At 41.6% G+C, this 12,496-nt stretch overlaps 1 protein-coding gene and 1 non-coding gene across 7 annotated transcripts in view; both read right to left on the bottom strand.

Moving 5' to 3' along the window:
- The window catches only part of FBXL2 (F-box and leucine rich repeat protein 2), an 84,732-nt gene that overhangs the window by 31,113 nt on the left and 41,123 nt on the right, over positions 1-12,496 (bottom strand). For 4 of the 6 annotated variants that reach the window (XR_011461924.1, XM_070359506.1, XM_070359508.1 and 1 more), the window contains one exon: positions 7,920-8,014. The exons of the other annotated variants lie outside the window; for them this stretch is intronic. Coding sequence is in view for 2 of the 4 variants with exons in the window: in XM_070359506.1 (XP_070215607.1) it covers positions 7,920-8,014 (95 nt within the window). In the remaining 2 variants the exon portion in view is untranslated. The remainder of the gene's footprint in view (positions 1-7,919; positions 8,015-12,496) is intronic. 6 annotated transcript variants of the gene reach the window in all.
- LOC138984797 (U6atac minor spliceosomal RNA) lies at positions 4,014-4,139 on the bottom strand. The gene has a single exon (XR_011462083.1). It is a non-coding gene; the product is annotated as a U6atac minor spliceosomal RNA (small nuclear RNA).

Below are 12,496 nucleotides of genomic sequence, written 5' to 3'. Positions count from 1 at the left end.
AATGATGTGACCAACAAGGGCTTAATCTCCAAATTATACAAACAGCTCATATAACTCAACAACAAAAAACAAACAACCCAATCAAAAAATGGGCAGAATCTTAATAGACATTTCTCCAAAGAAGACATACAGACGACCAATACCCACATGAAAAGATGCTCAACATCACTAAACATCAGTCAGTTCAGCTGCTCTGTTGTGTCCGACTCTTTGTGACCCCATGAACTGCAGCACGCCAGGCTTCCCTGTCCTTCACCAACTCCTGGAGCTTGCTCAAAGTCATGTCCATCCAACCATCTCATCCTCTGTCATCTCCTTCTCCTCCTGCCTTCAATCTTTCCCAGCATCAAGATCTTTTCCAATGAGTCAGTTCTTTGCATCAGGTGGCCAAAGGATTGGAGCTTCAGCATCAGACCTTCCAATGAATATTCAAGACTGATTTCCTTTAGGATGGACTGGTTGGATCTCCTTGCAGTCCAAAGGACTCTCAAGAGTCTTCTCCAACACCACAGTTCAAAAGCATCAATTCTTCGGTGCTCAGCTTTCTTTATGGTCCAACTCTCACATGCATACATGACTACTGGAAAAACTGTAGCTTTGACTAGACAGACCTTTGTCGGCAAAGTAATGTCTCTACTTTTTAATATGCTATCTAGGTTGGTCTTAGCCCTTCTTCCAAGGAGCAAACATCTTTTAATTTCATGGCTGCAGTCACCATCTGCAGTGATTTTGGAGCCCTCCAAAATAAAGTCTCTCACTGTTTCCATTGTTTCCCCATCTATTTGCCATGAAGTGATGGAACTGGATGCCATGATCTTAGTTTTCTGAATGCTGAGTTTCAAGCCAACTTTTTCACTCTCCTCTTTCACTTTCATCAAGAGGCTCTTCAGTTCTTCTTCGTTTTCTGCCATAAGGGTGGTGTCATCTGCATATATGAGGTTATTGATAGTTCTCCTGGCAATCTTGATTCTAGCTTGTGCTTCAACCAGCCTGGCATTTCACATGATGTACTCTGCATATAAGTTAAATAAGCAGGGTGACAATATACAGCCTTGATGTACTCCTTTCCCAATTTGGAATCAGTCTGTTGTTCCTAGTCCAGTTCTAACTGTTGCTTCTTGACCTGCACACAGATTTCTCAGGAGGCAGGTAAGATGGTCTGGTATTCCCATCTCTTGAAGAAATTTCCACAGTTTGTTGTGATCCACACAGTCAAAGGCCTTAGTCAATAAGGCAGAAGTAGATGTTTTTCTGGAACTCTCTTGCTTTTTCTAAGATCCAACAGATGTTGGCAATTTCTTCTTTGGATCACTAACCATCAGAGAAATGCAAATCAGAACTACAACAAGGTACCACCTCACACTGGTCAGAATGGCCAGTATAAACAAAGTCTACAAACAATAAATGCTGGAGAGGGTATGGAGAAAAGGGAATCTACACTGTTGGTGGGAATACAAACTGGCACAATTACTAAAGGAGATGAGTATGGAGTATGGAGGTTCCTTAAAAAACTAAAAATGGAACTACCATGTGACTCAATAATCCTATTCCCACTCTATGTATGGGAAAACCATAATTTGAAAAGATACATGGACCCCAATGTTCATCACAGTGCTATTTACCATAGCTAAGAAATGGAAGCCACTTAAATGTCCACTGACAATGGAATAAAGACAATGTAGTGTATCTATATAATGAAACGTTACTCAGCCATAAAAAAGAATGAAATAATGCCATTTTCAGCAACATGGATGGACTTATAGATTATCACACTAAGTGAAGCAAGATAGACAGAGAAAGGTAAATATCACATGTGTTCACTCATTTATGGAATCTACCTAAAAAAAAAAGGATACTAAGGAACTTATTTACAAAACAGAAAGACTCACAGATTTCAAAAACAAAGTTACGGTTACCAAAGGGGAAATGTGGGAGAGAGGGATAAATTAAAAGCTTGGGATTAACATACACACACGCTACTATATATAAAATAGATAACCAATAAGAATTACTGTATAACATGGAATTCTACTCATTAGATGGTGACTGCAGCCATGAAATTAAAAGACGCTTACTCCTTGGAAGGAAAGTTATGACCAACCTAGATAGCATATTCAAAAGCAGAGACATTACTTTGCCAACAAAGGTTCGTCTAGTCAAGGCTATGGTTTTTCCAGTGGTCATGTATGGATGTGAGAGTTGGACTGTGAAGAAGGCTGAGCGCCGAAGAATTGATGCTTTTGAACTGTGGTGTTGGAGAAGACTCTTGAGAGTCCCTTGGACTGCAAGGAGATCCAACCAGTCCATTCTGAAGGAGATCAGCCCTGGGATTTCTTTGGAAGGAATGATGCTAAAGCTGAAACTCCAGTACTTTGGCCACCTCATGTAAAGAGCTGACTCACTGGAAAAGACTCTGATGCTGGGAGGGATTGGGGGCAGGAGGAGAAGGGGACGACAGAGGATGAGATGGCTGGATGGCATCACTGACTCGATGGACGTGAGTGTGAGTGAACTCCGGGAGTTGGTGATGGACAGGGAGGCCTGGCGTGCTGCGATTCATGGGGTCGCAAAGAGTCGGACACGACTGAGCGACTGATCTGATCTGATCTGATGTGTAAAGAATCTGAAAATGAATGAATGCAGGTATAACTGAATCACTTTCCCACACACTTGAAACTAACACAATATTGTAAATCAATTATAATCCAATAAAATTTAAAAAAAAAGAAAATGCACTGATTGAAAAACAAGAAAAATTATTTTCAAATTCACCTACCAACACAGGGGACAAAGGTTCAATCCCTGGTCCAGGAAGATCCCACATGCCATGGAGCAAAGAAGTCCGGGCGCTACAACTACCGAGCCAGCGCTTCCTGAGCCTGCAAGCCGCAACTACTGAGGCTATGTGCTGCAAGGAGTGAAGCCTGCACGCCCTAGGGCCTGTGCACCACAAGAGAGGCCCCTGCAGCCAGAAGCCTGGCACTGCAAAGAAGAGGAGCCCCCACTCTGCAACTAGAGAGAAGCCGCATGCAGCAACAAAGACCCAGCGCAGCCATAAATAAATAAATGAATCTTCCTTAAAAAAGAAAAAAAAAAAACTATCTTCATTTACAGGCAGCATGACTGTCTACAAAGAAAATCCAAAGTAATCAACAAAGAAAACTACTAAAACTAATGTGAATCTATTCAGGTTGCAGGATAAAAGATTAATGTACAAAAATCAATCATATTTCGAGGACTTCCCTGGTGGTGTAGTGGCTACGACTCCATGTTCCCAATGCAGAGGCTGGAGTTCGAGTCCTGGTCAGAGAACTACTAGACCCTACGTGGTGGCATGACTTGTAACAGTTCACATACGGCAACTAACAGGCCCCACACACTTCCGCTAAGATCCAGTGTGGCCAAATAAGTAAACAACATTTTTTTTTTTTAATGGAAAAAATGTTTAAAAATCAATTATATTTCTATTTACAACAATGAATGATCAAAATTTGAATTTAAAATGTCATTTACAATAATATGTCATAACACTTATGGATACATAGACAAAAGATGTGCACAATTTGTACACTGAAAACTCCATAACATACTGAAGGAAATTTTATTTTATTTTTTTTTTTAATTTTATTTTTTAAACTTTACCTAATTAGTTTTGCCAAATATCAAAATGAATCCGCCACAGGTATACATGTGTTCCCCATCCTGAACCCTCCTCCCTCCTCCCTCCCCATACCATCCCTCTGGGTCATCCCAGTGCACTAGCCCCAAGCATCCAGTATCGTGCATCGAACCTGGACTGGCATCTTGTTTCATACATGATATTTTACATGTTTCAATGCCATTCTCCCAAATCTTCCCACCCTCTCCCTCTCCCACAGAGTCCAGAAGACTGTTCTATACATCAGTGTCTCTTTTGCTGTCTCGTACACAGGGTTATTGTTACCATCTTTCTAAATTCCATATATATGCGTTAGTAAACTGTATTGGTGTTTTTCCTTCTGGCTTACTTCACTCAAAAACAGTGGTTAGATGCCACGAAGTAGGTGGCAATGCCTTAACCGTATGCGTGTTGTCAGGCCCGAGAGCCTCTTCCATCCTTGTCAAGGGGAGTGCTAACCTTCTCTACTTTCATACAACACTGAGGGAAATTTTAAAAACACCTAAATATAAGGAGAGATAAGCCAGGCTTATGGGTTGAAAGGCTTAGTACTTCTAAGATGTCAAGTCTCTGCAAATTGATCTATGGATTCACCATCATCCTAATCAGGATCCCAGCAAGCTTTTTTGTAGAAATTGACGAGATGGGTCCATAATTTGTATGGAAATGCCACTAACCTAGTACAGCTAAAACAAGTTTGAAAGATAATTAAGTTCAAGGACTAAGAAAGCCTGATTTCAAGACTTATTATAAAGCTATAGTTATCAAGACAGTGCGTCTGCTGTAAAGATAGGCAATTCGATCAATGGGAAATACTGAGAGTACAGAAATAGTTCCGTAATTATTTGGACAAATAATTTTTAACAAAACTGTAAGAGGCAATTTGGTGGGAAATGGGTGGTCATTTCAACACATGGTGCTAAGAACTGAATGTCACAGATAAAACATGAGTATCAACCTAAACCTCACACCATACACAAAAAACCATGTCAAAATGGATCACAGGCCTAAACTACAGAACTTCTAGAAACATACGAGAAAACCTTTAAGGCCTTGAGTTAGGCAAAGATCTCATATGTAATACCAAAAGCATGATTCGTAAGAAAAATACTGATAAACTGACCTACCTCAAAATGAAAAACTTCAAAAGACAGTTAAAGAATACAAAGGTAAGCCACAGACTGGGGAAAAAAATTTGCAAAACATATCTGATAAAGGATTTATATTCAGAACATATTAAGAACGCCCAAAATTCAATGGTAAGACAATAAACAATCTAACGGGAAAAAAAAAAAAAAAAAAAAACAACCAACCAACCAAATATTAGAACAGACATTTCAGCAAAGAAAATAAATGGAGAGCAAAAATCACATAAAAAGACACTTAACAGCATTAGTCATTACAGAAATGCAAACTAAAACCACAATGAGATACCACTGTCCACATCCATAGGAGTGGCTAAAATGACAAAGACTGACCCACCAAGTGTTGGCAAAGACTTAGCGGAACTGGAAGCATCATACACTTCTGGTGGGAATGTAAAATGGTACAATTTTTCGAGAAACATTTTGGAAGTTTCTTAAAAAGTGAAACACACACCTATCAAATGATCTACTCCATTCTACTCCTAAGAAAAATGATGGCATGCATCTTGCATGAAAACCTTTATGATAGCCTTACGTGTAATGGGTAAAAACTGGAAAAACCCAAATGTCCATAAACAGATGAATGAATAAAATGCATTATATGCCATACAGTGGACCACTCCCTATCAATAAAAACAAATGAAAACTTACCGACACACGTAACAACATGGGTGACTCTCAAAAACAATCAAGTTAAAGAGGCCAGGCAAAAAGGAGTGCATGCTGTAAAATACAAAATTCTAGAAAAAGCAAGCTAACCTACAGTGACAGAAAGCAGATCGGGGCTTCCTAGAGCTGAAGTAGAGAAGGGCTGGGAGGAAGGGGATGACAAAGGCACATGAGGAAAACTCTGTGGGACATGAACACATTCATTATCTTGATTACAATGCTAGTTTCATGGGTATATGCATAATCTACACTACATCAAACTGTATACTTTAAAGATGCACAGTTCATTGTAGTGCAATTAAATCTCAATATTTAAAATCAACAGGACTTCGTATCTAATGATGGAGCAGGAGTTACAGAGAACAGATACACAAGACCCATTAGAATCAAATTTCAATCTACTATAATTACTACTGTATCTCCAGTGCCTCAATCAGTACTTGGTATAGCACAAGCTCAACCAACACTTGTAAACAAACCGCACCCCTCATGCCACAGCAAGAACACACAGGTGAGGGCAGGACAGAGGCCGAGGCTGTGCTAGGTGCTTTCAACCAAACCCTGACAGCATAACAAAACTCTCCTCCAGTCAGGATCCTTTGATTATGTTTATCATTATTTCTCACAGTGATCTGGCCTCACACGTTAACAATTTATATAGATACTGACACAGATTTCTGCTCTAAAATTCATGGTAAACCAGTAACATTCTTAGCCTTACAGGAGTTTTGTTACCCATGGCTCTATTCCAAGTGCCACGAGGAGAATGTGTTTCTTTGACGTCCCCACAGACAATCCACATCTTCACTTTTAGTTTCTTTAGTGGAAACACGATCAGATTTATGTTTTCTGGTCTAAGTTATCTTAGGACCTATTTGGTACATTTAGTTCAGTTTAGTCGCTCTGTCGTGTCTGACTCTTTGAGACCCGTGAACCACAGCACAGCAGGCCTCCCTATCCACCACCAACTCCCGGAGTTCACCCAAACTCATGTCCATTGAGTCAGTGATGCCATCTAACCATCTCATCCTCTGTTGTCCCCTTCTCCTCCTGCTTTCAATCTTTTCCAACATCAGGGTCTTTTCAAATGAGTCAGCTCTTCACATCAGGTGGCTAAAATATATTTAAGCTTCCTGTTAAAACAGACTCAATCTATTGCACTGGTTTACAAAGCCTTTGAAGAAGCACACAATTTTTCTGATGATCTGAATTTTCTGATTAACAATAAAAAACCCACCTCTGTGTTCTAAAACACAGACGAAGTGTTTTGATCCTTAGAAGATATCATGAATTGATTTTCTTCCAATGGCGCAGCAGATGTTTCAATTACAAATTCTAGTATTTGTAATCACTACGCACTGTACATTCTCACTGGAGGTCTGTGACTGACTATGCTATGGTATGGTTAAGCTTCCAAGAGGCAAAGACCATTCCCAGATTCTAAGGGGCAGTGTGTGTGTCCTAATTTAGCCAACCTCAAACACCACCAGCGGCCACAAGGGTAAAGACATACAGGTTTAATTACGTCCTGTCTCAAAAAAGCTCAAAGCACGTGTCCTTGACAGTGGAGAAATAACATTTCCAATAAATAACGGCTATCCAGGAAGAGGTGGGCAAGCATTTGGCTGGATGGGTATATTGCTAATGAGAATAAAGTGAATGTGATAACCATATCTCATTACAGGTAAGCAAAATCCCAGGTTATGGTAAAGAAGTTTTTGAAAGAATTATTTTGTTAATTAGTATAATTTATACAACAAGGTGGAAAAGAAGGCAATGGCACCCCACTCCAGTACTCTTGCCTGGAGAATCCCATGGATGGAGGAGCCTGGTGGGCTGCAGTCCATGGGGTCACCAAGAGTCAGACACGACTGAGCGACTTCACTTTCACTTTTCACTTTCATGCATTGGAGAAGGAAATGGCAACCCACTCCAGTGTTCTTGCCTGGAGAATCCCAGGGACGGGGGAGCCTGGTGGGCTGCCGTCTATGGGGTCGCACAGAGTCAGACACGACTGAAGCGACTTAGCAGCAGCAGCAGCATACAACAAGGTAGCCATGATTCTGAGAAGGCACCTAGGAAGATGGGAAAGTGACGAAGAGAAGCGAAGTGAACTAGTATGATTACATGCCTGGTACCGTGTACATGTTACTTGACACCTATGACATTCCCATGAAGGAGCTGTAACTGCCTCCTCTTACAGATGAGAGAACTGACGGCAAAGTGAAGTAGCCTGCCCCACGGCCACACCTCTGACCACACTGGAGCTCTTGGTTTCTAGTTCAGGCCTGCTGGCTCCAAAATCATGATATTCTCATTACTCTATGCAAGTTACATAGGAAGATTCCAACAGAAGAAAAGCAAATAATATGCCTGGCTTATTTTTGCTGATGAGAATGCCAGCTAAAAGCTGCTATGACAGACTGAGTCACAGTGGACTGACTTACTTCAAGGAGGAATCGCCAACGCCAATACACCCTCGCAAGCTCAGCTTCCTCAGGAACCCACCACATCGCTTTGAGATGTTTTCCACCACTCGACCCTTCAATGGAGAAAGTTGGAAAAAATCTTATTCATGCTGCTTATCTAACAGCAAAATAACCTGAAGTTTAGGAACTAAATATGTATTTCCAGGTGTAACAGACGATATTTTAGAACATTCTTCCAACACCCCACTTCTGCTCCTAGTGTATAAAGGGACTGCAAGCACTGAAAAAACGTTTTCAGTTAAAACATTAAGTCTTTTTAAAAATTACACACTCTCTTGGAGGTAGGCCTCCCTGAGCCAGGGCTCATGGCTACTCCACAAATTCTAAAGGCTTTTTGAGGCCAGCTATGGCAACACTGGCTGCTGGGCAGAGATCTAAAACAACATTGCTTAAAAAAAAAAGAAAATCTATTTAAGCTAAACAGTACTACTCTAAAAATATGAAAATGCAACCTAAAATCTACCCCTCTTTCTTCTCAGCAATCCCCTATTTAAACACATTTGCTTTGAAAAGGTAACTTTGACTGGGTACTGGCAGATATATGAGAACACTGATTAAACACTTCCACTTTTTCAGGCATGATTTTAATACTTTCTTGTATCTGTTAAGGCTCATTTAATATTCACAATAACTGTGCTAGTGACTACTCTTCCATGAACTAAGGAAGAGAATGTCTGAAATACAGGAAATCCCTTGGGATGTCTCTCAGTATTAATATGCCCTAGGATTAAAGTCAACGGGAAACTGAAGCCAGTCCAAAGAGGACTATTCATGGCTTTGGGAATGGCAGTTTGGGTCAGTCCACCAAGTAAGGAACCACGACCAGCTGAGGGGCTTGCTGAAGACAGAAAGAATGCAGAATGTGTGGCAGAAGGTAGCTGTAAGTGCCAAGTCTGACCACGTGAGCAGTTATAGAGATTAGGACTGTAATGGCTGTACTTTCTCCCTATTTTGTTATGACTGTGTGTGTACAGAACAAATATTTTTCTGTCTTTCCTGTCTTTTCCCCTTTCTGTGTGATATGAGATGTACTGACTTTGTATCATAGTAAAGTTCTTTCAATTCTGCATTCACGTGCTGAAGGCGCCGAGCGTCAGCAAGAATGAGTATCACTCTAGGACTTTGCCTCTGCTTCTGAGGAGGGGCTTAAGCGTGTTTTTGGTTGTACACTGGATAGCTGAATCACAGTAGGCGGAATCATGAGTGCGTACTGTCTTTATGTGGAGATTAAGTATGGTTTAAGGACATGCCTATGGGTGCAAGTTGACAAGGGGTGAACTCATGATGATTAATGTCATGGTCAACATGACTGGGTCACAGACAGCCAGTCTGTGACTTGGCCAAACATCATTCTGGGTGTTGTTGTCTGTAAGGGTTTCTGGATGAGATTAGCATCGGAATCAGCAGGCTGAGTAAAGCAGATTGTCCTTCCCAGCAGCGGTGAACAGAGCAAAAAGGGCTGACTGAGAGAGATCTCCTGCCTGACGGCTGAGCCAGACATTGCTCTTTTCTGGCCTTTGGACCTGGGCTGAAACATCAACTCCTCTTGGGTCTCGAACCTGCCAGCTTTCAGACTGGAATTCACACACTGGCTCTGCTGGCTCACAGTCCTTCTGACTTGGACTGGAGCTACAGCTCTCCTGGGCCTGCAGCTTGCGGACCGCACATCTGGGAACTTCTCAGCCTCCATCATCACATGACCCAATTCCTCATAAGGAATCTCTATGTCTGTTTCTATATACACACACAAAATCTTATTGGCTCTGTTTTTCTGGACAATCCAGACTAATACAGGGTGGATTCAATATCTTCATTTTGCAAATAAATAAAGTAAATGGTTACATTGCCATTACACTTCACTGAATAGCAGAGCTGGGGTTTATATCAAGTCTTTGTGACTCTAAGAGCTGTGTCCTCTGCATGATAACCACACCCACAAGGGAGGAAACACTGAGAAGGCATTTTGTTTCATTTGTAATACCGTCATCCTTACTTTACAAAGCAGCTATCTTGACACTGAACTCCAAGCCCTAAGAGTCCACCAGGACACATCAAACCACAGTATTATAGAAGCAAGATTCACACAGACTGGCTAACAACTTAAGCTGAAAATCCAAATTCTGATCTTGCTGGTGGCTTTATCTATGCTTTCTTGAGTCCTATCTATGTTAATAATTAGTTTTTGAGCCAAAACTCCAGAGACTTTTAAAATAAATTTGTCAGTGGCAGGGAAAAAAAAAAAAGATTATGAGTTGAAAATCCAAGATAAATATCTAATATTGAATAAAACTGCAAAAATAGCTCCACACCAATGTCTACAAATAAAGCACATCATTCTATTTTCTCCATTTCAAGTTAGTCACACTTACACAAACTTCCTATTCTTCCTTCTATGGAGTAGAAGTTTTTATATTGGAATTTAAAAAATTACATTCAGAATTTTCTGTTGCACTGTTTCTAAATAAGAGAAAAAAAATAAGCAAATCCTTTTCAAATGCAAATTCCAGTCAGCGACACTGTGTAACATAGAGAGTATGCTATAGGTAAGCATTTCAGAAAGAAAGGCGTTACAGAAAAATAAGGCCTAACAGAGGAGCCCTTGGACTTACGACTTTCAGATAAGACTATTTGGTTATTTCTCATTTTTGGCCTCACAGACTCTTAATAACCATGAAGACAACAAAATGTTCAGCTTTCAAAGGCATGGGAAATGCCTGAACGTCAGGGAAGCGAGACTTACTCAGGAGACAGCGATGCTCAGGGAGAGGCCCGGTGCACACCCCCAGCTGCACGCGCCATTCTGAGATCAATCTCTGCCTTTTCTCTGAGACTCAAACCATGAAGCCCACTGTTCACAGTATCTACTCTCTCCTTTCTTACTAGGTGAGTGACCTTGGGTAAGTTACTCAAACTTTTTGTGCCTCAGTTTCTGCCATTTGTGTTTCTGAGAAGGCTAAAGTAATTAATACACAGAAAGTACTTAGAAGAGTACCCGGCACACGGTAAATACTCAGTATACCAGTCCTGCTCCTTGGCACTTTCTCTCTCCTCTCAACAGATCCACTTTTGTCCCAAACAAATGAATCTGAGACCATGAGTTTATCCATGGGATGCTTCCCAGGGTGACCACCCAGAGGTCCTATTAGCGTCCATCATTGGTGATTTAGTTGCTAAGTTGTGTCAGACTCTTGCGACCCCATGGACTCTAGCCCGCCAGGCTCCTCTGTCCATGGGATTCTCCAGGCCAGAATACTAGAGTGGGTTGCCATTCACTTCTCCAGAGGATCTTTCCAACCCAAGAATCAAACCTGGGTCTCCTACATTGCAGGCAGATTCTTCACTGACTGACCTAGGAGCGAAGGACCCGTTATTTGTCTACGGGAGGCTCCATACTTGATTTAGAAGCCAACCTGGATTCCGAGTGGTAGCCCAAAGGGGGGACTAATTAGTGTTAGACTATATTCTTCACAGGTAGCTCTCTACACGTGTGGTGAGCCATGACCTGGTCTCTTTAGTAGAAGTGGGGCTTTCCTGGTGCGGGAGACCTGGTTTCAACCCCTAGGTCGGGAAGATCCCATGGAGAAGGCCATGGCAACCCACTCCAGTGTTCTTGCCTGGAGAATCCCATGGACAGAGGAGCCTGGTGGGCTACAGCCCATGGGGTTGCAAAGAGTCAGACATGACTGAGCAATTAACACTTTCACTTTAGTGGAAGTACTCAAGTATTTCTGCAATGCGTTTACACAGCTGCGGTCAGCTAAAATAGTGAGACCAAATAATGTACAAGGTAGTGATATTTACGTGAAATAGCATTTTTTTCCTTGGCACACTGTGTGGCATGCAGGATATTAGTTCCCCAACCAGGGAACTGCATTGGGTGCACAGAGTCTTAACCACTGGACTGCCAGGGAAGTCCTGAAATAGTATTTTTTTAATATCTGAATTGAAAAGCTTTTTATGTGCCTTCCAAAAAGTTGTAGCTTGGAAAAATCAAAGAAAACTGAAGAGATAATTAAAAAAAAAAACCCACAGGAAAAAAATGCTTACAATTTTTTTTTTGAAACAAAGACTCTCCTTTGCCCAGAAGAAATGACAATTTTTAGAATTTAATATTGTCCTCAACATCACTAAGTAAACACAATGAACAAAGCTCTATAGATTATCAGTTCGAAGGGGAAATACATGTCAGCATGTTTGGGAGGGGCTCTATTGTAATCATTAAGTCTGGAAGGAGTTTTAAACAATTCCTGACTCAGGGAACAGAGTTCAAGCCAAGAACAAGAGTTTATCTTTCCAGGGAGCCTGGGAAAGCCTGAGGCCCCTGCCCGCTGCCAAGCTCAGAGCACAGCAACCTGTGTGGAGGCCGAGTGTGGTCAACCTTGAGCTCAGCCCTGCCTCCTGCAGCGGCGTCCGCTTCACTGGGTTAGATGGCTCCAGGACAGGCATCACTCACTCGATGGACACGAGTCTGAGCAAACTCCGGGAGGTGGTGGACAGGGAAGCCTGGCATGCTGCAGCCCATGGGGTCGCAAAGA

The sequence above is a fragment of the Bos mutus genome, chromosome 22 (genome assembly GCF_027580195.1).
Source record: "Bos mutus isolate GX-2022 chromosome 22, NWIPB_WYAK_1.1, whole genome shotgun sequence".
Taxonomy (NCBI): domain Eukaryota; kingdom Metazoa; phylum Chordata; class Mammalia; order Artiodactyla; family Bovidae; genus Bos; species Bos mutus.
Note: the sequence above shows the minus strand (reverse complement) of the source record. Positions and strands in the feature narration are given on the sequence as shown.